Source organism: Bufo gargarizans, chromosome 2 (genome assembly GCF_014858855.1).
Source record: "Bufo gargarizans isolate SCDJY-AF-19 chromosome 2, ASM1485885v1, whole genome shotgun sequence".
Taxonomy (NCBI): domain Eukaryota; kingdom Metazoa; phylum Chordata; class Amphibia; order Anura; family Bufonidae; genus Bufo; species Bufo gargarizans.
Window position 1 is genome coordinate 102283284 of NC_058081.1, and position 27471 is coordinate 102310754.

Sequence of the window (27471 nt, forward strand, 5' to 3'; positions counted from 1 at the left end):
GGGTTTTTGTAGCTTTTTGGATTTATTTGCTTACATTTTTTTATACCACTGTGGTTAGCCTAACAAGCTGATCTAAGGCTACTTTCACACTCGCGTTTTGGCTTTCCGTTTGTGAGATCCCTTCAGGGCTCTTACAAGCGGTCCAAAACGGATAATTTTTTCCCTAATGCATTCTGAATGGAAAAGGATCCGCTCAGAAAGCATCAGTTTGCCTCCGATCAGTCACCATTCCACTCTGGTGGAAGCGGAGCCAAACTGATCCGTTCTGGCACACAGTGTAAGTCAATGGGGACGGATCCGTTTTCTCTGGCACAATAGAAAACGGATCCGTCCCCCATTGACTTTCAGTGGCGTTCATGACGGATGCATGTGGTTATATTACTGTAACGGAAGCGTTTTTGAAGAACCATGACGGATCCGCAAAAAAATCTAGTGTGAAAATAGCCTAAAGCCTCATGCACACGACTGTTGTGTGTTTTGCGGTCCGCAAAACACGGCGTCCGTGTGCGTTCCGCAATTTGCGGAACAGCGCATACAGCCATTCTAATAACTGCCTATTCTTATCCGCAAAACGGACAAGAATAGGACAGGTTATATTTTTTGGGCGGACCACAGAACTGAGCAACGGATGCGGAAAGCACACTGAGTGCTGTCTACATCTTTTGCGGCCCTATTGAAGTGAATGGGTCAGCATCCAAGCCGCAAATATTGCGGCTCAGTTGCGGACCAAAAGAACGGTTGTGTGCATGAGGCCTATAAGGGATGGCCAGTCTATACATTAGATTGTAAAAAGCCCAACCTAAAATACCCTGCATGCATAGGTGGCAGTCACATGACTTATTCACGTGACCACTTCCTTGGGCTGTGCACAGATTCCGGCAGCTAAATCCTCTGTACCTGCGCATGCACCAGACACCTCCAGATACTGTTCAGTGCCTAGAGCATAATGGAGGAAACAGGAAAAGCCAGAGAAAGCAGTGAACAAGCCATTTTACATCCTGTGTACAAGGAAGATTCCAAGTTGCTGTGTTTACATTGCCAGTAATAGGGCAGGCGAGTGCCTTCAGCTTATGAGCTGGGGTACACTGGACTTTTTACAATCTAATGTATAGACTAGCCGATCACACCACATACCTTGAAATAAATCCAGCTGACATGGGAGATGTGCGTTTGCCAGTTAAATTCATTCCATTTGTCCCATGTTGATAGGTGGTTGGAATCCAGAGATACAAGTAATTTTACATTATGTCAATTAGTTCCTTGGTGCAAAGAAGGTGTTGCCATTGCACCCGGAGTTGCTTTCGGTTTCTGTGCTGACTACAACTCCTCTCCACTCTGAGTGACAGTGCGATTACCTCCACACTGCCTGGCCCTGAAATTTCACGGCTCTCAACACAGTACAAATGTCCCCTTAGTGCCCTCCACACAATAATGGTGCCTCTAGACCAGTGTTTCCCAACCAGCGTGCCTCCAGCTGTTGCAAAACTACAACTCCCAGCATGCCTGGACAGCCTTCGGCTGTGCGAGCATGCTGGGAAGTGTAGTTTTGCAACAGCTGGAGGCACGCTGGTTGGGAAACACTGCTCTAGACAGTAATGATGCCCCTTTAGTGCCCCTATAAGCGACTCCCACACAATGTGATGCCCCAATAAATGCACTGCACAAAGGTAAGACCTCCTTAGTACAAACTGAATAGAGCTGAGAAAAGCTTTCCTGTCTGGGCTGGCTAGGTGCATGATACAGGGTTGGGAGGTATGATACAGACTCCTGCAGAAAGCTGACTTTGAAATTCCCTACAATTAAATATGAGCAAACCAGTTGAGATGTGTTTTGGGTCTGGTTAGCCAATTTTTTTTAAAAAGTTCGGTTCGGACCCAAATCGATTCAGGCCAAACTGAGGTTGCTCAAATTGCCCTGAAAGATGGTATATAACCCCCTCTAGCCTCCTAGGATTTATAATTTTTAGGAAAATTTGTTATCTCTTTTCATGTATTTTTTAGGATTTTTTTTATTTCCTCCAACATCCCCCCCCAAGCTCTGGAGGGCAATCACAGTAATAGTAAATGATGTCTGAACGACCCTGACATACGTAACTATGGGTAAACGCACATTTGACGGTTATCATACAGCGTGTTTAAAAAGACTGATTTAGGCCTAAATTCGTTATCCCTCACAGATACTTTTCTGCGCTGGCCTGTGTATTGGTGTTGATCACCTATATGCTGGTTTAATAAAATTGAACAAGTCCCAAAAAACATTTAAATTCCAACCATGGAGGAAATAGAATTCACAGAAATGGACAGTGTCTCATTATGACTCACAGATAGATTACTGCTCCACCTTGTATCTTGTAGTAATCATATACAGGTCCTTCTAAAAAAATTAGCATATTGTGATAAAGTTCATTATTTTCTGTAATGTACTGATAAACATTAGACTTTCATATATTTTAGATTCATTACACACCAACTGAAGTAGTTCAAGCCTTTTATTGTTTTAATATTGATGATTTTGGCATACTGCTCATGAAAACCCAAAATTCCTATCTAAAAAAATTAGCATATCATGAAAAGGTTCTCTAAACGAGCTATTAACCTAATCATCTGAATCAACTAATTAACTCTAAACACCTGCAAAAAATTCCTGAGGCTTTTAAAAACTCCCAGCCTGGTTCATTACTCAAAACCACAATCATGGGTAAGACTGCCGACCTGACTGCTGTCCAGAAGGCCATCATTGACACCCTCAAGCAAGAGGATAAGACAAAGAAAGAAATTTCTGAACGAATAGGCTGTTCCCAGACTGCTGTATCAAGGCACCTCAGTGGGAAGTCTGTGGGAAGGAAAAAGTGTGGCAGAAAACGCTGCACAACGAGAAAAGGTGACCGGACCCTGAGGAAGATTGTGGAGAAGGACCGATTCCAGACCTTGGGGGAGCTGCGGAAGCAGTGGACTGAGTCTGGAGTAGAAACATCCAGAGCCACCGTGTACAGGCGTGTGCAGGAAATGGGCTACAGGTGCCGCATTCCCCAGGTCAAGCCACTTTTGAACCAGAAACAGCGGCAGAAGCGCCTGACCTGGGCTACAGAGAAGCAGCACTGGACTGTTGCTCAGTGGTCCAAAGTACTTTTTTCAGATGAAAGCAAATTTTGCATGTCATTCGGAAATCAAGGTGCCAGAGTCTGGAGGAAGACTGGGGAGAGGGAAATGCCAAAATGCCTGAAGTCCAGTGTCAAGTACCCACAGTCAGTGATGGTCTGAGGTGCCATGTCAGCTGCTGGTGTTGGTCCACTGTGTTTTATCAAGGGCAGGGTCAATGCAGCTAGCTATCAGGAGATTTTGGAGCACTTCATGCTTCCATCTGCTGAAAAGCTTTATGGAGATGAAGATTTCATTTTTCAGCACGACCTGGCACCTGCTCACAGTGCCAAAACCACTGGTAAATGGTTTACTGACCATGGTATTACTGTGCTCAATTGGCCTGCCAACTCTCCTGACCTGAACCCCATAGAGAATCTGTGGGATATTGGGAAGAGAAAGTTGAGAGACGCAAGACCCAACACTCTGGATGAGCTTAAGGCCGCTATCGAAGCATCCTGGGCCTCCATAACACCTCAGCAGTGCCACAGGCTGATTGCCTCCATGCCACGCCGCATTGAAGCAGTCATTTCTGCAAAAGGATTCCCGACCAAGTATTGAGTGCATAACTGAACATAATTATTTGAAGGTTGACTTTTTTTTGTATTAAAAACACTTTTCTTTTATTGGTCGGATGAAATATGCTAATTTTTTTAGATAAGAAATTTGGGTTTTCATGAGCTGTATGCCAAAATCATCAATATTAAAACAATAAAAGGCTTGAACTACTTCAGTTAGTGTGTAATGAATCTAAAATATATGAAAGTCTAATGTTTATCAGTACATTACAGAAAATAATGAACTTTATCACAGTATGCTAATTTTTTTAGAAGGACCTGTATATGCTTATTTAATTACATTTAACAGTCCCAATTTTTTTTTATTCCAAACGGGTGGAAACTGAAAATACGTAAATGGACGATTGTGGCTCGATGTTCAATTTCAACTTAACACACATAGTTAGGTATTCCCACACCGGGGGTATTGCTGCAGTAATCACGTGTATATGCTGTTTAATTAAATTGAAAGCATGTCTAAAAAAATAAAAAATTAATTGTGACTGTGTGGAAACCGTGATTATGTAAATGATCCCTGAGGCTTGATGCTCAATTTCAACTTAATACACACAGGTAGATTGCTGCCACACCATGAGTATTGCTGTGGATATACAGTCAAGTCCATAAATCTTGGGACATGGACACAATTCTAAAATTGTTGGCTCTATACACCACCACAAAGGATTTGAAATAAAACAAACAAGATGTGCTTTAACTGCAGACTGTCAGCTTTAATCTGAGGGTATTTACATCCAAATCAGGTGAACGGTGTAGGAATTACAACAGTTTGTATATGTGCCTCCCACTTAAGGGACCAAAAGTAATGGGACAATTGGCTTCTCAGCTGTTCCATGGCCAGGTGTGTGTTATTCCCTCATTATCCCAATTACAATGAGCAGATAAAAGGTCCAGAGTTCATTTCAAGTGTGCTATTTGCATTTGGAATCTGTTGCTGTCACCTCTCAAGATAAGATCCAAAGAGCTGCCACTATCAGTGAAACAAGCCATCATTAGGCTGAAAAAACAAAACAAACCCATCAGAGAGATAGCAAAAACATTAGGCGTGGCCAAAACAACTGTTTGGAACATTCTTAAAAAGAAGGAACGCATCAGTGAGCTCAGCAACACCAAAAGACCCGGAAGACCACAGAAAACAACTGTGGTGGATGACCGAAGAATAGTGTTGAGCGCGAATATTAGAATAGCGGAAATTCAAATATAGTGCTATATATTCGCTATATTGCTATAACTTTGTTTTTTAGAATATTTGTCATATTCGTCATATTCTAAAACAAGAATATATAGCAAATATTAGTAAAATACACAAATAGACTGCAATTTAGCTAATATAGTGCTTTAATCTTTTTTTTATAGTAGAATTTTTTTGTCTCTTCTGAACTTCAGTTTTGGAAAAAATGTACACTATAAAAAAATATATACTATAGCACTATATTAGCTAAGTTACAGTCTATATGTGTATTTTACGAATATTCAATATATTGCTATAACTTTGTTTTTTCGAATATTACGAATATTTTAAAAAACAATGTTATAGCAATACAGCGACTATTTGTAAAATACACATATTAGCCATAGCCAACCAATAGGAAAGTTGCCTTATACAGTTAAAAGAAAATCGCAATACACGAATAATTAAATAGCATATTATTTGCGATAAATAGAATAATGATGAATGTTCGATTTCGACGAATATAAGATGAATATTCAATCGAATATTCACGAAATATTGCGAAATCGAATATGGCACCTCCCGCTCATCACTACCGAATAATTATTTCCCTGGTGAAGAAAACACTCTTCACAACAGTTGGCCAGATTTAGAACACTCTCCAGGAGGCAGGTGTATGTGTATCAAAGTCAACAATCAAGAGAAGACTTCACCAGAGTGAATACAGAGGGTTCACAACAAGATGTAAACCCTCAAAAACAGGAAGGCTAGATTAGAGTTTACCAAACAACATCTAAAAAAGCCTTTACAGTTCTGGAACAACATCCTATGGACAGATGAGACCAAGATCAAATTGTACCAGAGTGATGGGAAGAGAAGAGTATGGAGAAGGAAAGGAACTGCTCATGATCCTAAGCATACCACCTCATCAGTGAAGCATTATGGTGGTAGTGTCATGGCGTGGGCATGTATGGCTGCCAATGGAACTGGTTCTCTTGTATTTATTGACGATGTGACTGCTGACAAAAGCAGCAGGATGAATTCTGAAGTGTTTCAGGCAATATTATCTGCTCATATTCAGCCAAATGTTTCAGAACTCATTGGACGGCACTTCACAGTGCAGATGGACAATGACCCAAAGCATACTGCAAAATCAACCAAAGAGTTTTTTAAGGGAAAGAAGTGGAATGTTCTGCAATGGCCAAGTCAATCACCTGACCTGAATCCGATTGAGCATGCATTTCACTTGCTGAAGACAAAACTGAAGGGAAAATGCCCCAAGAACAAGCAGGAACTGAAGACAGTTGCAGTAGAGGCCTGGCAGAGCATCACCAGGGATGAATCCCAGCGTCTGGTGATGTCTATGCGTTCCAGACTTCAGGCTGTAATTGACTGCAAAGGATTTGCAACCAAGTATTAAAAAGTTAAAGTATGATTTATGATTATTCTGTCCCATTACTTTTGGTCCCTTAACAAGTGGGAGGCACATATGCAAGCTGTTGTAATTCCTACACCGTTCACCTGATTTGGATGTAAATACCCTCAAATTAAAGCTGACAGTCTGCAGGTAAAGCACATCTTGTTCGTTTCATTTCAAATCCATTGTGGTGGTGTACAGAGCCAAAAATGTTAGAATTGTGTCAATGTCCCAATATTTATGAACCTGACTGTATATTTTATATATATACTGTTTAATCAGGCTACTTTCACACTGGCGTTTTGGCTTTCCGTTTGTGAGATCTGTTCAGGGCTCTTACAAGTGGTCCGAAACTGATCAGTTTTGCCCTAATGCATTCTGAATGGAAAAGGATCTGCTCAGAGTGCATCGGTTTGCCTCCGATCAGTCTCCATTCCGCTCTGGAAGCGGATACCAAAATGCTGCCTGCAGCGTTTTGCTGTCCGCTTGACGGCACAATAGAAAACGTATCCGTCTCCCATTGACTTTCAATGGTGTTCAAGACGGATCCGTCTTGGCTATGTTACAGATAATACAAACAGATCAGTTTATGACGGATGCATGCGGTTGTATTATTGTAATGGATCCATTTTTGCAGATCCGCCCAAAACGCGAGTGTGAAAGCAGCCTTATATTGAACTCCACAAAAAAATACATTTCTGTGAAAATGGGGAAACACAATAAAAGTATTTGCTTGCAGCTAGCTGCTTTTGAGGTGCACCTGCCCTTCTGATAGCAGGCTCAGCCACAGGTCTTCTCTGTCTGTCAGCTGCCCTGCTTCTCTCTATAGCACACAACACACATAATTCTTCTTTGGAATCCTAGCCTTTCCCTTCACTGTCCCTGTCAATAAGCTTCAATGATTGATTTCTCACTCCTTCTTACTCCCTAAGATCGTGTTCCTATAAGACCCACCCTCATTCACAGCCTTTGACTGCCGCAGCACTGATTGGCTCATCCAAGTAGTCTTGGAGTCAATCAGATCAAGCCCTCCCCCCAAAATCCTCTCAGGGTCATTGGAGAACCCTTCTTCTTCCTCCCTAGTGCTTTTTTCCAGCCAACACGTGCACTAAAACGGTGCTAAGTGCCATTTTAGTGAATTCATCCGAAACGAACCTGGACAAATTCGAGTTCATCTGCCTTCTGAAAAATTGCGAAGTCCGGACCGAACTCGGTTCGCTCATCCTCACCTACAATGATAAATCCCCCTTCCCCTGCTAAGGTATTCTAGATTTGTTGCACACAGTTTGGCGATTCATGTTTCGCAATCATTGTATTTCAAATCTCCAAAAACTGGATCATATCACAGCTTCCTGTTAGCTCAAAGTAATCTGAAAAGCTTTTCACAGTGTTCTGGTATATAACCGTGGGTCATGTAACTGGGACATTCTACCATCTACGGGTTTGGATTTCTGCGGTCATCACCTATAGTCAGCGCTTTGAAGAGCGGCGCTGTTAATTCATGACACATTTGTTTTTTAATTCTTCCCCACCATACTATTACATTAGAATTAGACCATTACCAGCTCAACGAGCAGCACGGTTCATCAGACACCGCAGCACAGTAATTGGAAGGCAGATGTATAAATTAATAGAGGATTATGTGGAGGAGGGATCTGGTCCAATTTCTTGCACTACATGTCTATTCTTTATGCATCTGGGGCATATCGCTTTATGTTTTTCTTTGAAGTTTAGAACATTGCTCATTTTAAATTCCCTTGTGATTTGCTCCAAACAACTTCAGAATAGCCGCTCTCCCTACAATCTGGTTTCGTTGCTGGGATAAATGATCCTATTTATTATTTCGGTGTAATTACAATTCTTCTTTTGAACAGAAAACCTATATTATTTTTAATTACTAAAGTGACTCTATATTTCTTGAAAAGAAATTAATAAGTTATGTTGTATACATCTTGTGGTTTGTTGCTAAGAAGCGGTATCATGCCTAGCAGCATGATATATATATATACATGGAGGTAACTACATGTGCAGCTTTGTCTCTAGAATATCACGGGCAGAATCCCTTGAAGCCATACTAAGTTATACTGTACAGTCGGCCATTGAATTACTCATTGTGGGTTTGGGTCATCCTGTCCCTATACACAAGGCTGTTGAGCCAACTAGAAAAAGGATTGAAAAAAACATGGCTGCTTTCTTCCAACCAGAAAACGGTGCCACTTCTGTTCACAGGTTGTTTGTGATATTGCAACTGTCTTATTTCAATGGAGTTCAGACTGGTGTGGTGCTGTTTCTGGAAGAAAGCCACCATCTTACTCTAAGGCCTCATGCACACGGCCCTGCCGTTTTTTGCGGTCTGCAAACTGCGGATCCGCAAAAAACTGAAGATGCCCGTGTTGCCTTCCGCAATTTGCGGAACTGAACAGGTGCCGGCAATATAAATGCCTATTCTTGTCCGCAATGCGCGGACAAGAATAGGACATGTTGTATTTTTTTAACGGGGCCGCGGAATGGAGCCACAGATGCTGACAGCACACGGATTTGTGGCTATTTCAAGTGTATACATAACAATCTAGAATTTGTCATTGCTTTTTTTTTTTTGTTTGGTTTGCTATTCCTGTTATGGATCTAATAATGCAGTACCGTTATCTATCTTTTGTAATTCTTGATGTGTCAATTTTATCCGCAGCCTCATTTTAAAGGTGTAGACCGTAGGAACCTCAGATCTCTGTTATTTAACCCCCTTAGATGCAATGGTCAGTAGTGACAGAGGCATCTAAGGTGTTTGACGAAGGGAGAAGGCTTCCTCTGTCAGGCCGTTGCCCTCCCCATGACATGATCACAGGATGACAGTGAGTTACAATGGCAGTACAGCGCCTAACAAAGACCTCCGATTCGTCAGAGATGTGGCCTCATAAGCTGCCTGTCTGTGGCTCTGACAGGTAATAAGGCTTTTGAATACTAAATATTCAAATGATCAAAAGATCATGCTTCATTTTCCCAAGGAGGACAAAAAAGGAAATTTTATCTAACACTCAGTGACGTATTATTATGTCATGGAGCTTTGGTACTCAGTGCCATAATGGTACGTCATGGCGATGGCATGGACTCAGGCCCAAACCACCTCTTGCAGGCATTGACTGTATTATATAGCAGGCACCTAGCTCTCACTGTTGGGATTGGAGATAACTCTGATTCCAGCTATTTAACTCCTTACATATCACATTTAATAGTGACTGCAGCATTTGAGCAGTTAGACAGATGGTCGCTGAGTACTTGGTATGGCAGTCAGCAACCTTCTGAAGGGCAATAGGCCTGCTCTGTCTCAACTGCTAATACATCCTGCCTCTGGTCAGTGAGATGCACTGTAATACAGGAGTAGTGCTGTGTATCATACAAGCGATCAAAAGAGGGGTCTAATCAAAAAAATTCATTACAGTTTAAAAAATATTTAAAAAAGAAAATTGAAATATTAAAGGACACTGTAATAATCCCCAGTGCCAAAATTGTCGTGTTATGGTCACCTTTTCTCCCCAACAAATTGAATAAAAAATTATCAAAAGGTCCCATGTATTAACAAATGCCAAAGGTTCTATTGCTAAACCAGGCACCACAGATTAGATGGGGCAGCCTTCATACATTCCTCTACAGAGATTGAATGGACTAGATATTTCTACATTGATAATAATCCTGGCCACGGGGTTAAAATACAGAATTATACAGACCTAATCAATAAACTTACCTGCAAATTTCTCCAGGACCTCCCATAAATAACTCCATTCTATGGAATTAAATACCTTAGAGGTATCTAAGGTAATAACTGAGCGCTGCCTCATATAGATGCACTTGTAGATTCAGAAAGAGAGTTTTAAGATTTTTACTAACAGATTTATTAGACATAAAGCTGCATTGGTCACTGTTTATGAACCATGTTAACACTTTCTTCAATCTCCCCACCAAAACTTTTCCCAGTAACATGATATTTACATTTAACAAAGAAATTGGTCTATAAGAAATCAGTTATTACTTCTCTGGATCCAGGTTCTGACTCCCAAAAGTCTTTGGTATTTGGGGTTGGTAGACTCCAGGAAAATAAGGATTATATTGAATTCAATTTACAGTAGTTCCTTTAATTTATAGGTTGAGGGAAAGAACTAAGATCTGGAAACACCTTTCTTATCTTTTGCATCCCGTATTGCTTTATGTAAAATGGTGGTACTTCCTCAAGTATTATTCTATTGTGGGAATAGTCCAATATGGATTCTGCCTAAAGTGTTTATGACAGCTGATGGAGAAGGAGATATACTCTCATAGGCTGCTTCCCTGGCACATTTATGGAACTAGAAATCAATTCAGGTAGCAAGATAAATTAAACCCTCCAGGGTAGCCAGGACGTCACAACCTGCCAACTCATCCTTAATACGAGCTGACAGACCCTCCCAGAATACTGTCACCAGAGCTTTATTGTTCCAGTCCAATTCAGAGGTCAGGGTACAGACAGATCACACTGGTGAAGTTGCAAAACAAAAGAGGTGGCAGAAGAGGTACATCTGGGTTCTTCAAAGATTCTGCAGAATGTGTCCAGGAACCCATTCAGATTACTGGTAACAGGATCGCTTCTCTCCCATAGCAGATTAGCCAAGGCAAGGGCCTCGCCAGACAGAAGCAAAATCATAAAAAAACAACTTGGCCCAGTGAGATGAAAACAAATGTGATAGCAGTTCAAAATAAATAGTGCACTGTTTGAGGATGCCATAACACAGTTTGGGATTTCCATCATAATGTGTGGGTAACGACAGATGTAAACTGGACAGACAGAGGGGAAGCTTTCGCTTTGGCAACGGTCAAAGCATTCAGGTGGGTGAACATGTCATGTATACTATCCAGCAGTCACTCATACTGGTCTTGCAGTTGAACCTGGCATACTTCAGGTAAGGTAATCTAAAGTGAGTCAGCAGGATCCATGACCTGTGCGAACTAGTATAGGCCATGATTGTGGAAGCACTATGCCAACCAACCAGTTTGCTAGACAAAAAGGTCTTCTTCTGATGGTACCCTGGTATTCACCCTTTAATCTCTATATAGGGATCTGGACTTTGCTGCAAAGGAACCACCAGGCTTCTACGGAGAACCGTGGAGATCAGAGACATCGTCAGTCAGGGAAGGTGGTACAGGATCAGAATAGTGAGCAGACACAGGTCAGGAATCAGTCAGGCAAATGGAAAATAGCTCTTTTGTAGGCTCTAGCTAGCTAGAGAGAGACCTAGCAAGATCATTGTACAGGCAAGGACTGAAGGAAACAGGCAGGCATACACAGGAGGAACCAATGAACAACTGGACACAGGCATGGAGCAGCAGTCAGAGAAAAGATTAACCCTAGCAGTTCTGAAGAAAGAGGAACAACAAATAAAAGCTCCAGTTATTTCCATCAGTTATTGTGAGCCAAAACCAGTAGTGAAGCCTACTCATAGATTAAGCGTAATGATTTGATTTGCACCTACAGTATTCTGTGTTTTTGACCCACACCTGGTTTTGGCTCACAATAACTGATCGAAGCCACTGAACAAATAACTGAAGTCTGAACACAGGCTTACTTGTAAAATGACCTCTGCACGGGTCATAGAGCATGCCTAGAAAACTCTCCCATAGAAGTCAGTCCCGTCCAGACCTTTGTGCCATTGGCCTATGTGGCTTTTGTAAAGCAGTTTTCTTAATGCTTTCTAAAGATGTTAAGGAAATAGAATAAATAAATCTGCAATCAGAAAATAACAGGAAATGTGTTGCTATCTGGTTTTAACTGGCAGATAACATTTTTGCTGACACATTTTCTTTAAAATGAGGTTTTCAAAGAAACTGAGCTGGGGATCCTCTCTCGGGGCCCAAAAGTAGCTGCATCAGCTGCCTCTATGGCATGAAAATTTAAAGTTGCTTCACATAGGCTAGCATCACAGATCTGAGAAGTCTACCATCTGTAGGTCCAAAGATCTGGGAGAAGTACTGATTAGTATATGTATATCTAACATTGATTACTACTTTATCTATGTGCACATCACACACGCAATCTGATATACCTTTCTAGGGTCTCCATGTTGCACTCGTTTTTTGTTTGTATAAACCATACACGCATGAGTCTCGCTCCAACTAGTCCTTGAGATATTTATCTTAGGGGGGAAGGTGATAATCTAAGGTTGTCTCAATTTACCAACTATCCTCCGTTTGTTTCTCTATAGTAAGAGCCCCTGATGAACCCCAGGATAAGACCCCCTGGGGAGAAATGCGTTGAGTCAATAGCTCATATCCTGAGACATCAGAACAATAAAAATCCTACCTTCCCGTTTCATGAGTACATAGGTATATTAGTGTACAGAAGTCCCACTTCTTTACCTGGAAACCCCCGTGTGTACAGGGTTTTCTAGGGACAACAAAGAAGACTGTGGGGCTCGCCCTTGTCAGGGTGGCAGTTCCACTCTTAGGTAGGGTAGAATAGGGATTTTGTAGGTTTATTTTTTTTGTTTTCTGTGCTTCACATAGGCTAGAAAGGGATTTTTGCATTTGTATGAAGATACACAAGACACAAATAGTTCATTTCAGATATTTTAATGAAATAACGCCGCTCTTCATACATTCTTCCTGTCCATCGATAGTACACATTTTAATCTTAATAAAGATAAAGAGTCCTTTTAAAATTTGCTGATGATTACAAATATCGCTTAATTGGTCTTTCAATTTCTTTTTGTATAGACCAACTCGGTATGTAGACCACCAGAGATGCCTGGACCAGAGGACATGGCCCTTTAATAGTGATATTTATGCTTCAGTATATATAATAAAGAATTCATGCTAATAGTAATATTCAGTACGATGCATTTTCTTATACATTCACATTATACAATATATATAGCTATATAATATAGTCAACATTTCTCAGTGTCTTTGCTCTTGTAAATAATCTGACATTTTTATTTGCAGACATTTAGGAGTAAGAAAATAGCTTGCCCTTTGAATACAGGTAAGAGTCTACGCTGCTATTTGTGTATTATGGGAAAGGGTTCTCCCACCATATGCATAACAAGAACCAACTGGAAAACCTAATTTTAGGGGAAAAAACAGTTCCTTTTTCCTTTTTATTTTAGAAACTGCGCCATTCCTGTCCATTGGCTGATTTTGGTATTGCACTTTATCCCTATTCAAGTTAATGATTCTGAACTGCAATACCAGATACTGCCAATTTACAGGGGTGGTACTGTGAAGAAAAAGAGCAGACCTTTTTTTTCCCCCCTAATCCTGGACAACCCCTTTAAGAACCTGTTATTAACTTAAAGATAGTCTATATTAATGTCATTACAGTTTTGAAGACACATTCTTCCACTGTCATCAATGAAGAACAATCATGCTTATCATAACTTACTTTCAACCTTTGACATTGAATCCATAAATCCATATGCCGTTGTTGAGGGTGCCAAATGTGGCTCTTTGTAGTTCTGGCAGTACTCTTTAAGAACCAAATTATCCTAATATTCAACTAAAAAAATACATGTAATGCTAAAAGCAAAAATTGCTGTCAATGTATCGAAGAAAGGCACGAAAGATGAAATGATTGTGTATTGCTGTCGAAACGATGCTGCATCATCTCTTTGGTGGTTCACTGCGTGTCCTCTAAATGTCTCGTTCTTTTTCTCCCTTATGGAGATGAAGAATGCTGAATTTGCATCATTGAGGTCTGTGCATGTGGGTCAGTTTGATGGGTCTACTTTGTGATTGTTTTATAATATGTGATGACCATCCAAGAGGATCTCTCTGGAGGGAGGAGGAATTAGACTCTCTAATCCATTTACATATGCTGCAAGAGGTACATGCCGTAGTGTAATTCCAACTCCAGTAATCTGAGTTCAAAGAAAATGCTAGCATCATACTTGTCATGTGCAGATATGTCCATGTCCTATATATATTGTTCTGTATCTTTCCATTTCTACTCATTCATTTCACAGTCACAGGGATTTATGCGTATCAGTAGCTTTCATTGCCTGTTCCTGGTTACTATACAGGATACATGGGGAGTGCAAGTTGAGCAGTCTGTCTGTTTCTGGAGATTAGGACTTCATGGTGCAAATAGGTACCACAATTACTAGGATTACTGTACAGGCCGCTGCGGTGATGAGTGCCGCCATCTTACAGACCTTGGCTCGCCGGAACTCTGCTTCCTTTCTCTTCAGCAGAGAGTCATAACCCGGAGTGTAGATGTCTTCCATCCAAAACTCCAAGTTATTTGGGTTAAGAGACTCCTGAGCCTGTAAGGACATAAAAAACATTACACTATAGAAATTATAGAAGAACAATCTTCAGACTCTGACTACTCTTTTCTATACAGCAAAAACGTATCAAAGGGGTTCTCCGGGCTTTTAATACTGATGACCTATCCTCAGGATAGGTCTTCAATATCAGATCGGCGGGGGTCTGACACCCGGCACCCACGCCAATCAGCTGTATGAAGGGAAGGCACATGCAGTGTGAGCGTGCTGTCTCACTTCTCTCCTCCTGCTCACCATAGACACAGCAGCAGCGAGCGGGAAGAGAGAAGGGAGACGGCGGCACACACGTGGGAGCTAGTCTTGATGACCACAGTGATGGGGAGCAGGTAAGTATGATTCTTTCCATTGCGGAGGCAGCAGGCATCCATAAAAAGTAACTTAAAAAAAATATAAACGGCACATTTATTTACACCCATTATGGAAGTGCTCATTAGTACCGGAGGAGCGGGAAGCAGTGAAGGCTCTGTACTCACCACTTCCTGGTCCTCGGCTGTCGACTGTGCTGTTGCTGCGCACAGCGTGGGGGCGCACGTCAGGTCACAGTACAGCTGACGGCAGGAGGAGTGCTGAAGTTGAGGAGCGTCCAGAGCAGCAGAAGTAAGTGTTTTTTTTATTTTATGTGCTCTGTGACATGGGGGCTGATATGAGGCATGGTGGCTGATATGAGGTAATGGGGGCTGGTAAGAGGCATGGGGGTCTGATGAGAGGCATATGGGGTCTGATGAGAGGTATAGGGGCTGATGAGAGACATGGGACTCTTATCTGAGGTCTTATTTAGGGGTCATTCACATTGGGGGTCTGATCTGAGGTCTGATTTAGGGTCTTAATAACCACCTCAGCCCCCCTAGCGTAAACCCCCTTAAAGGGAACCTGTCATCTGGATTTTGGGTATAGAGCTGAGGACATGGGTTGCTAGATGGCCGCTAGCACATCCGCAATACCCAGTCCCCATAGCTCTGTGTGCTTTTATTGTGTAAAAAAAAAAATGATTTGATACATATGCAAATTAACATAAAAGAGTCATATCTTACTTGTGTGACCAGAGAAGAGTCATATTTTTCAAGCTCTGACTCATCTCAGGTTCATTTGCATATGTATCAAATCAGTTTTTATACACAATGAAAGCACACAGAGCTATGGGGACTGGGTATTGCGGATGTGCTAGCGGCCATCTAGCAACCCATGTCCTCAGCTCTATACACAAAATCCTGGTGACAGGTTCCCTTTAATGACCAGACCACTTTTTACACTTCTGCACTACACTACTTTCACGGTTTATTGCTCGGTCATACAACTTACCACCCAAATTAATTTTACCTCCTTTTCTTCTCACTAATAGAGCTTTCATTTGGTGGTATTTCATTGCTGCTGAGATTTTTACTTTTTTTAATATTAATAAAAATTGACCGAAATTTTTGCAAAAAAATGAAATTTTTCACTTTCTGTTGTAAAATTTTTCAAATAAAACTCCATTTCTATATAAATTTTTCTCTAAATTTATTGTTCTACATGTCTTTGATAAAAAAAAAAATGCAATAAGTGTATATTTATTGGTTTAGGTAAAAGTTATAGCGTTTGCAAACTATGGTGCAAAAATGTGAATTTATGCACTTTGACTTTCTGAGCATGTTTCCTGAGGTTCTACAATGCCCAGACAGTAGAAACACCCCACAAATGATCCCATTTCAGAAATTAGACACTCTAGGGTATTCACTGATTGGCATAGTGAGTTCATGGAAGTTTTTATTTTTTGTCACAAGTTAGCGGAAAATTTTATTTTATTTTTTTCTTACAAAGTCTCATATTCCACTAACTTGTGACAAAAAATTTAATTTTACATAAACTCACCATACCCATCACGGAATACCTTGGGGTGTCTTCTTTCCAAAATGGGGTCACTTGTAGGGTATTTATACTGCCCTTGCATTTTAGGGGACCTAAAGCATGAGAAGTAGTTTGGAATCCAAATGCGTAAAAAATGCCCTGTGAAATCGTAAAGATACTCATTGGAATTTGGGCCCCTTTGCCCACCTAGGCTGCAAAAAAGTGTCACACATGTGGTATCGCCGTACTCAGGAGATGTAGGGCAATGTGTTTTGGGGTGTATTTTTACATATACCCATGCTGGGTGAGATAAATATCTCTGTAAAAGACAACTTTTCCCATTTTTTTATACAAAGTTGTCATTTGACAGAGATATTTCTCTCACCCAGAAGGGGTATATGTAAAAAGACACCCCAAAACACATTGCCCTACTTCTCCTGAGTACGGCGATACCACATGTGTGACACTTTTTTGCAGCCTAGGTGCGCAAAGGGGCCCAAATTCCAATGAGTACCTTTTAGGAGGGCATTTTTTAGCCATTTGGATTCCAGACTTCTTCTCACGCTTTAGGGCCCCTAAAATTCCATGGCAGTATAAATACCCCACATGTGACCCCATTTTGGAGAGAACGCACCCCAAGGTATTTTGTGAGGGGCATGGCGCGTTCATAGAAGGTTTTTTTTAGCACAAGTTAGCGGAAATTTTTTTTTTTTTGTTTTTTCTCACAAAGTCTCCCTTTCCGCTAACTTGTGACAAAAAGTTCAATCTTTCATGGACTCAATATGCCCCTCAGTGATTACCTTGGGGTGTCTACTTTCTGAAATGGGGTCATTTGTGGGGTGTGTTTACTGTTCTGGCATTTTGGGCGGGGGTAAATTGTGAGCAACCCTGTAAAGCCTAAAGTTACTCGTTGGACTTTCGGCCCCTTTACGCACCTAGGCTGCAAAAAAGTGTCACACATGTGGTATCACCGTACTCAGGAGAAGTAGGGCAATGTGTTTTGGGGTGTATTTTTACATATACCCATGCTGGGTGAGAGAAATATCTCTGTAAAATGACAACTTTGTATAAAGAAATGGGAAAAGTTGTCTTTTACAGAGATATTTATCTCACCCAGCATGGGTATATGTAAAAATACACCCCAAAACACATTGCCCTATTTCTCTTGAGTACGGCGATACCACATGTGTGACACTTTTTTTGCAGTCTAGGTGCGCAAAGGGGCCCAAATTCCTTTTAGGAGGGCATTTTTAGACATTTGGATTCCAGACTTCTTCTCACGCTTTAGGGCCCCTAAAATGCCAGGGCAGTATAAATACCCCACAAGTGACCCCATTTTGGAAAGAAGACACCCCAAGGTACTCCGTGAGGAAAATGTTTTTGTTTTTTTTCCTCTAACAAAGTCTCATATTCCACTTGTGACAAAAAATTAAATTTTACATGAACTCACCATGCTCCTCACGAAATACCTTAGGGTGTCTTCTTTCCAAAATGGGGTCACTTGTGGGGTATTTATACTGCCCTGGCATTTTAGGGGCCCTAAAGCGTGAGAAGAAGTCTGGAATATAAATGTCTAAAAAATGTTAAGCATTTGGATTCCATGAGGGGTATGGCGAGTTCATGTAAGACTTTATTTTTTGTCACAAGTTAGTGGAATATAAGACTTTGTAAGAAAAAATAAATAAATAAAAAAATAAATAAAATCAATTTCCGCTAACTTGTGCCAAAAAAAAAAAATCTTCGATGAACTCACCATGCCCCTCAAAAGTGATCTTTTTATAGCGCCGCAGCGATTTTATGGTGTTTTTGCAGTGATCATAAAAAAAAAATTCTGTCACTGCGGTGGGGCGGACTGAACGCAAGTGTGCGCACAAGATCAGGCCTGATCGGGCGAACACTGCGTTTTTTGTAGAGCCTATAGAACATGTCCTATTCTTGTCCGCAATTGCGGACAAGAAAAGGCATTTTCTATATAGTTCTGGCAATGTGCGGATCCGCAAAATGTGGAAAGCACATTGCCGGTGTCCGTGTTTCGCAGATCCGCGGTGTCCGCGCTTTGCGGATCCGCAAAACACATACGGACGTCTGAATGGAGCCTTACAGGGGGGTGATCAATGACAGGGGGGTGATCAGGGGTTAATAAGGGGTTAATAAGTGACAGGGGTGTGTGTGGTGTAGTGTGGTGCTTGTTGCTACTTATTACAGAGCTGCCTGTGCCCTCTGGTGATCGATCCAAGCAAAAGGGACCACCAGAGGACCAGGTAGCAGGTATATCAGACGCTGTTAACAAAACAGCGTCTGATATACCTTTCAAGGGTTAAAAAAAAAATCGCATCTACAGCCTGCCAGCGACGAATGATCGCCGCTGGCAGGCTGTAGATCAACTGGTTTACCTTCCGATCCTGTGGACACGCTACTGTGTGCGCGCGTTCACCGGAAATCTCGCCTCTCGCGAGATGACGCGCCTGCGCGTCAAGGAGGAATAAACCAACCGCCCGCAGGACGCAATCCTGCGTTAGGCGGTCGGGAGGCGGTTAACATTGGGGGTCTGATTGGTGGTCTGACCTGAAGTCTAATGAAAAATATTTTTTTTTTATTGATCTTCTCTAAAACATAGGTGCGTCTTATGGACCAGTGCGTGTTAGAGGGCAAAAATACTGTATTTATTCCTGGACAAACCCTTTAAACAGAACATTCTGTAAACTTTGCTACCATTCTTACACATTGTGTTTGGTGTCCCTTTCCAGCATGCTTACCTCTGGGACTGCAGTTTTTCCATTTCCATTTGTGTGGTTGATCCTTGAGCTTTAATGCAAAGGTTTTTACGTGTGATAATACATCAGTGGCACAATCATAGCTTGCTGTTTTTAAATTACCTCATATCATTTATAATGTTGTCTCTGTATAACATAACTTAGGCTTCTTTCCCACTAATGTTATTAGTTCCAGAAGGATTTTCCGGCAGAGAAAAGCCTGACGGACCTGTATGGATCCGGCATTGCTGGATGTGTGAGTGAATGTGAATACAGTGCATTTAGAAACTCTTCAGACTTTCCGATTTTTTTTACATTTTGATGTGTTGCAGCCTTGTGATAAAGTCAAAAATTTTTAGTTTTTCCCCATCAATCTGCATTCAACCCCCTTAATAAGAAAGTAAAAGAACTTTAGAAATGTTTGCAAATTTATTTAAAAAGAAAAACTAAAAATTGTCATGGACATAATTATTCAGAAGTATATTTGCTATGACACTTGAAATTTAGCTCTGGGGCCTCCCTTTTCTCTTTGAGATGTTTCTGCACACTGATTGGAGTTATCTGTGGTGAATTCAGTTTACTGGACAAGATTTTGGAAGGCACATCCCTGTCTATATAAGGTCTCACAGCTGACAATGCATATCAGAGCAAAAAGCCAAGCCATGAGGAGGAAAGAACTTCCTGTACAGCTCAGATACAGGATTTTGTGGAGGCACAGATCTGGGAAAAGGGTACAAATTTTATCTTTTTTTTTTTTGCTGTACTGAAAGTTTCTAAAAGCACAGTGGCCTTCATAATTGTTAAATGGAAGATGATTGGAACAACCAGGACTATTCCTAGAGCTGGCCGGCCCACTAAACTAAGTAAGGGTCCATTCACACGTCCGCAAATTGCGTATCCACAAAACACGGACACCTGCCATATGCGTTCCACATTTTGCGGACTGCTCATGGCCGGCACTATAATAGAAATGCCTTTTCTTGTCCATGTCTGCGGACAAGAATAGGACATGTTCTTTTCTTTTTTGCGGGGCCGCGGAACGGCTGTGTGCTGTCCGCATCTTTTGCGGCCCTTTTGAAAATGAATTGGTCCGCACCCGTTCTCCAAAATTGTGTGACGGATGCGGACCCATTTTATGGAAGTGTTAATGGACCCTAATCTGGGGGAAAAGGCCTTGAGAATACAGGTGACCAGGAATCCAATGGCCATTCTGGCTGAACATCAAAGAACCTGCGTGCAAATGGGAGAAGCTCCTAGAAGGTCAACCATCAGTGCAGCAGTCCACTAATCTGGGCTGTATGGCAGAGCTGCAAGAAAGAAGTCTCTGCTCAGTAAAAGATGCATGAAAGTTGGCAAAAAAGGACTCTCAGACTGTGAGAGAAAAGATTATCTGGTGTGGTGAAACCAAAATTCTATTTTTCTCAATTCAGAGCATCAAGTTTGGAGGAAGTGTACCCCAGAGAATTATGGCCTTTCATCACCTGTTTGTTGGAGATTTATGACTCGGGAGGAGAGAGGGTCGGAGTGATATCCTGACTCCCAGTTACTATATGTATCTTGGTCAGATATGGCGTTCTTGGATGTGTCTCATCCTTATATCCCCCATATATCTCGAACATTTGTACTAATATTATGTCATTACATAGATGCCATTAGTATATCATTGGGTGTTTTTTTCATGTCGTGTACTTTTCTTCTACATTCTGTATGCCTTATATGTAAATGCTGGTCCATGGATGTACTGTTTCACGTTTTTGTTAACGTTATTACAGTATGATAAACAACTTAAGCTTTATTCTGTAAGCTGATGAAACTCTTAAATAAAGATTTGTCAAAAAAAAAAAAAGTTTGGAGGAAGTCATGCACTGCCCACTTGACCTGACCCAATTGAACATCTCTGAAGAGACCACTAACGGTCCCCATCCAACCCGACAGAGCTTGAGAGGATCTGCAGAGAAGAATGGCAGAAAATCACTAAATCACCAAACCTTGTGGCATCATACCCAAGAAGACTGGAGACTATAATCGCTGCCAAAGGTGCTTTAACTATGCACTGAATAAAGGGTCTGTATACTTATGTCAACGCAAGATTTTGAACATTCTGTTTTCACTTTCCCTTTTTTATTTTATCACAAGGCTGCAACATAAAAAAAGGTAAAAAAGGTGAAAGGGTCTGACCTAATAGTAATACTTCTCACAGCTGAGAGTTTGCTACAATGTGTCCAGTCTAGGCAATCCTTTGTTGAAGATTCCAGACTGATACATTTATGGCTCTGTTCACATTCGTTAAAACTCATCTCAGGGACAGGACTCATTTCAGGTTAATTTGCATATGGATCAAATCGTTTTTTTTACACCATAAAAGCACACAGAGCTGTGAGGACCGGGTATTGTGTATGTGCTAGCAGCCATCTAGCAACCCATGTCCTCAGCTCTATACACAAAATCAGGGTGACAGGTTCCCTTTAATATATATGTATATACGAGAAGTGTATATATTACAATTTACCTGGAGATCCAGTGCTGTCAGACGCCCTTTTTCTCCTGAATTGTGTGCATATTCTTCTATAGTCCATGACGGTTGGGTTCGTTTAAGCTCTGCCATGTCTGTTAGGCGCATGTCTGTGTAAATGGGATTGCTTTTCATGTGGGACTTCAAAGATGCCGGATAAGGATGAGGACTGAACACTTGTTCTACCATATACGAATCTCTGGCTGGTTTTGGCATCCTATGCAAATGAGGTATTTCATGCTGGCGACCCACCAAAAACAAATGACAAGATAAAGATACATTATAAACATATTTCACCTGCTTTGTGTTAAAGAAATGTAAGATTACTTAGGCTACTTTCACATTTGTGGCACAGCATTCTAGCAGGCTGTTCCAGGTAGGGTGGAGATCTGGCCTCTACCAGGCAAATATGCTGGAATTCGGCACGCAACGTTTTTTGTCTGACTAAATCCTGGCATTCTGTGCTAGAACAATCTTCCGGAAAGGCTGTACCACAAATGCAAATGAAGCCTTATGTATTAGTTCTTTTACCTCTTTTGATTTGCGATGCCAGTCTCGACTTGATCCCCCTTTATCCTTCTTTTCTTCCTCAGATAAGCTAGGCTGTTTAGGGAATCCCCAAGGTCTAGATTCATGCTGGGAGTTTCCGGGTTTAGACTCACTGGTATTAATATCTTCAGTTAATGATCGGACAGACCTTTGTGAGAAAAGGTTTTTTTTCATGGCTTTAACTCTGAGACTTTCAGTGGTAGCATTTGTAATGTCTGGACAACAGCAGTCAGGTTTGTCCACATTCCCATTGTGGGATGTATTTTGATCTTGGAATGGACTTGGTGAAGTTCTTGCACTGGAAATGGCATCACTATGAGGTTGACTTTCAACTTCTAACTTTGCTTTCTCTGGGGGCTGTATTCGCTCATCTAGCTTATTCAGCTTAGCCAACACTTGAGATACTTCATCGCGTACACCAGAAAGTGACTCTAACTTTTTCTCAATCTCTCCAATTCTTCTGACTAACTTTCTGACACTACTTTTTAGTTCTTCTTCTTCCAAAGTTTCACCCCGAGGGCCCTTGGTTGGTTTACTGTTTGCCCTGCTTGATGCATGCTCTGGAGAACTATCGTTGTCTACTCGAGGAATTTGAGATAAGGAACCACTACTATTGTAGCAAGAGGATTGAGGGATGCCAGATGATCCACAAAGACTCATATCATCTAGAAATCTGAATATGTCACTAATGTCATCACTAATGATTTCAGAGTCTGCTTCAGACTGGTTACGAGCCCTGCCTTCTATATAGCGGCTGCAGTTGGATGGGATGTTTGATTCCTTTCCTTTTTTTGCATCGGTTTGTTCAGTCTGTGTACCAACACTTTCGGTCTTCTCTACACTAAATTGACAGGATGGAGTTTTTGTGCCCTTGTCTCTGAATCTCCTTAAGGCCTCTTGTTTTTCAACATCTTGAGGCTCACAAAATTTCTTTCCATTATTTTTCAATGCTAGATCTGGTAAATAAGAATGATGTCGCTCTGGTACAGAAACAAAATTTGCTGTTTGTAAGCCAGTGCTTGGGTAGCACATAGCTTCTTCCTTTCTATTAAAAAATGACCGTTCAAAATCTGGTACCTCTTCAGTGTTTAAGCTCCAGCTTTTTACAGGTTTTCCTATAAGGTGTCTGGGCTTATTAATAAACCTTTTTTGATCTTGCAATCCCGAACCAGTTGTTGGACCAAAATATGTGGAAGCCTGAAGATCATCCAGGCTTTCGTGCTTTGACCTTCGAAAGTCCTCTGAAGAGGAGTATGCTGTATTTAGATAGTGAGAACTGTACGGCATCTCAAAACTGTGATTGAAAAAAACTGTCTTAGGACTAATTTTCCCTTCATTCTTTTTCAATGATACATTAGGTGACATTCTAACTACATTATGGAAATCATCCTTAAAAACATTTCTTCTCTGTCCACTGGAAGCTGGAAGTCTGAACGGCTCTTCACTGGGTGTAGGTGGCAGTGATTCTGTCTCAGATAATGGCTGACTGGGGAAATAGGTGCTTTGCATTTCACAGGATTGCGGTGTTACCATAGGGTATGAGTCCAAAGATTGCAATCTTTCCAAGGAAGCTGCCCGCTCATTTCCTTCTTGCTTAACTCCTAAGAGGAAATTTGGCTCAGGGAGAAATGTATGAAGTCCCTCACACTCTTCTTTGTGGCAGTTGGAGGACCTGGTGATGGAATAGCTCCGGTTGGTATCTCGTTTCTGTGCTTCTTTATGTGGGGCTATATCTTTTCCACTGTAAACATCTGTGTCGGACGGCATTCCTTCTTTCTGCTGAGACTGCTGTTGGATGGGCAACTTTTCTTTGGCAGTCCCATCATTCATTTGTATCAAATTAAATATTGTGACTATATCAGCAGCTGCTATAATTTTTTTGGATTGTTGATTCTCTGCGGCATTTCTCATCTTGTCTCTGAAGAGACTTGCTGGAAAGCTGGGATCTTGACAGGCAGTGTAGTAAAGGAGACTGCGCAGCTTTGCAAGTTCGGGTAGTTCATATCGGGAACATAAAGATTTACAGAGGTCTTGGTAAGAAGCAGAATTTTGCTTTGAGTCTAAATCTTCTAGAATCTTCACAAGAAGATAGGAAGGGTCCTGGGCATCACTCATGGTGACAAATGTCTATGTTCCTACAAAGGGTAACACAATAACATTATAAAAAAATGTACATTATCTTGCAGTTAACAAATTTACAAAATAGTTTTAAAATTTAACTCAACCCAAATAGTATTACTAAATTTAAGGCCACTCATACCCATGGGGAAACTTTATGTCGCTATGTAACAGCTTTCTCATACAAAACAGCTGTGGCTCTGAACAGTCACACAAAAATCATTTGACTTGATGGGGGTCATTTACTAAAGACCAGCGTTTCACACACCAGTCTTAGTAAAAACCCCAGTGGAGTACCAGTTTACCAATTTATTAAGAGGCACATGGAGTATTATTATCTCAGGAGCTGGAGTAAATTTCTGGTGTAATGTGCTCCAGTTTTTTGGAAAAGTGGTGAGTGTGTAAAAAAAAGTGTAAATGTCGCACATTTTGTCACAAACTGGCATTTGTGGCAAAATGTTTGACATTTCTACTCCAGTATTCTGGCGTAGAGCTATGATAAATGACCCCCATTGCACCTACATTAGGAACTATTTTGATGTGAAAGGAAATTCACTGGTAAAGTCCTTGTTGCCTCCATGTAAGTTATGCGGACACAGCAAGAGCTTAACGGGGCTGTCCTATTTATAAAAAAAGAAGGAATTGTGATAAAATAGCTAAGAATACTCACCTATTCCCCCCCCCCCCCTTATCTGCATTCAGCACTGGCATTTGGGCCCTCCCTATGGCTGCAGACATGATGTAATCTTCTTGGCTGCAACAACAACATGCTCATATATCCTGGAAACCACTGCAGCCGTTCACTAGCCTAGCCTGACTGGTATACGGCATATGACCCCTGAGGCCATTGTCACGTGAAGTATATCAGCATGTCACCGCTGCGGCCAAAAAAATAAAGCCCAATGGGGAGGTTGGGAGTGGTGGCGCTGGAATTGGTGGGCGACAAAATGTCATTTTGTTAATGAGAATTCCTGCATGAGGCATATCTTATTTATAACTTGACAACCCCTTTGGAGTTCTTCTCCCACTACATACACGTATGCCTATTGTTCGATATCTCATTCAGAGGATTATATAAAAATTACACACAGAGTGATCCATTTCAAGCGTTATTTCTTTTAATGTGGATGATTATGGCTTACAGCTAATGAAAACCCAAAAGTCAGTCCTTATCTCAGAAAATTAGAATATTATATAAGACCAATAAAAAAAAATGATTTTTAATACAGAAATGTTGACCTACTAAAAAGTAGGTACTCAATACTTGGTCGGGAATCCTTTTGCATTAATGACGGAAGTGTTTTTGCTGATCCATGATGGATCCAGCAAAAACGCAGATGTAAAAGTAGCCTTACTGAAGTAAATTAATTTATTGAGATGCATCTGTATTCTAAACATTTCTTCTTAGGGAGAAAACTGTTCTACAACAAGACAAGGCTTAATTACAGATCTGTAGGGACGTCACATGCCACTGTTCAGGGTCTATGCATACAGCATTTCCCTTGAGACAGTGATTCACAATCTTAGTACCTTCGGGTAAGGCCTCTTTCACACTACAGTTTTTTGCGTTCCGTATACGGTCCGTTTTTTGCGTTCCGTATACGGTCCGTATACGGAACCATTCATTTCAATGGTTCCGCAAAAAAACAGAATGTGTTCCGTATGCATTCCGTTTCCGTATTTCCGTTTTTCCGTTCCGTTGAAAAGATAGAACATGTCCTATATTTGGCCGAGAATCACAGTCCGTGGCTCCATTCAAGTCAATGGGGCCGCAAAAAAAACGGAACACATACGGAAATGCATCCGTATGTCTTCCGTATCCGTTCCGTTTTTTGCGGAACCATCAATTGAAAATGTTATGCCCAGCCCAATTTTTAGTATGAAATTACTGTATACTGTATTTGCCATACGGAAAAACGGAACGGAACAACGGAACGGAAACGGAACCACAACGGAAGCAAAAAACGGAACAACGGATCCGTGAAAAACGGAACGCAAAACACTGAATGCAACATACTGTAGTGTGAAAGAGGCCTAACTTCTAAAAAAGTTTCACTTGTTCTTGAACCGCTACTGTCATTACTACAGTTCTTCACAGAAGCTTGGAGTAAAGTCTTGTCCAACACTATATTACTATATTAGAGATTTGTTGACTGCTTTGTTCATGATTAGACTCTGTGTGCTATGGTTTAAGATGGAGTATATTGGTAAAATAATATTTAAAAGAAAGCACACGTAGCCACACACTAAAGAACTCTCCACCATGGTAAGCCTGAACCAGCCTAAACCCCAAGAATGTAACTTGCAGTTCTAGATAGACAAAAAGTTCAGCACCTAGTTTTATTTACCTTATCATTATTCCTATTACGGTAATTTTATGTAACCACAATAAATATAATGAGATGTTTTACCTCTTCCCAACATGCGCCGTAGATGTACGGCATAGTGAGAAGTGACTTCCTGCATTTCGCTGTACATGTACAGCACACCGATTGAGTGCGCACAGGAGCTATGCTTGTTCAATCTGTACAGGAGCTGTTACTAACAGTTAGGCCCCTGCTGTATCCGCCATCACTAAAAGCTCTGATACCAGCTGAATAAACCCTTGGATACCACAGTCAATGCTGACCGCACATCTAAGCTAAGGTCTATACAGAGGATGGGACCTCCCTAACGCCATTGGCTGTCCGCAAAGCAATTGCAGGGTTCTGATGGTTGTTGTGGCACCCTGAAGCCTTACAAAGGTGTCCCAGCCTGCCCTGTATGGAAGCCTATGAAGTCCAGTCTCCAGGCTTTGTCTCCTAGGCAGTGTTACTGCAGTAAAATACAGCATGTATTGTATTGCATTAAAACAGTGATCAGACCCTCATAAGTTGAAGTTCCATACTAGGACTAAAATTAAAAAAAATGTAAAAAACAAAAAGTTTTAAAAAAGAGCCCCTTTCCCCTCATCAACGCATTTATGATTGTAAAAAATAGACATACGGTATTAGGTATTGCTGCATCCATAACGACTAGCTCTATAAAAATATCCGATGATCTACCCCTTCAGTTGAACGCCATAAAAAATAAAAATAAATAAAACCTATGCCAGAGCTTAGGGTCTTTG

At 41.1% G+C, this 27471-nt stretch overlaps 1 protein-coding gene across 2 annotated transcripts in view; it reads right to left on the reverse strand.

The window, feature by feature from the left end:
* Positions 1-12878: 12878 nt before the first annotated feature.
* Positions 12879-27471, reverse strand: part of MINAR1 (membrane integral NOTCH2 associated receptor 1) — a 108433-nt gene continuing 93840 nt past the window's right edge. For both annotated transcript variants that reach the window (XM_044283131.1, XM_044283132.1), the window contains 3 exons: positions 22227-24379; positions 21693-21935; positions 12879-14585 (listed from right to left, as the gene is read on the reverse strand). In XM_044283131.1, the coding sequence (XP_044139066.1) occupies positions 14388-14585; positions 21693-21935; positions 22227-24359 (2574 nt within the window). In that variant the 5' untranslated portion in view covers positions 24360-24379 and the 3' untranslated portion in view covers positions 12879-14387. The remainder of the gene's footprint in view (positions 14586-21692; positions 21936-22226; positions 24380-27471) is intronic.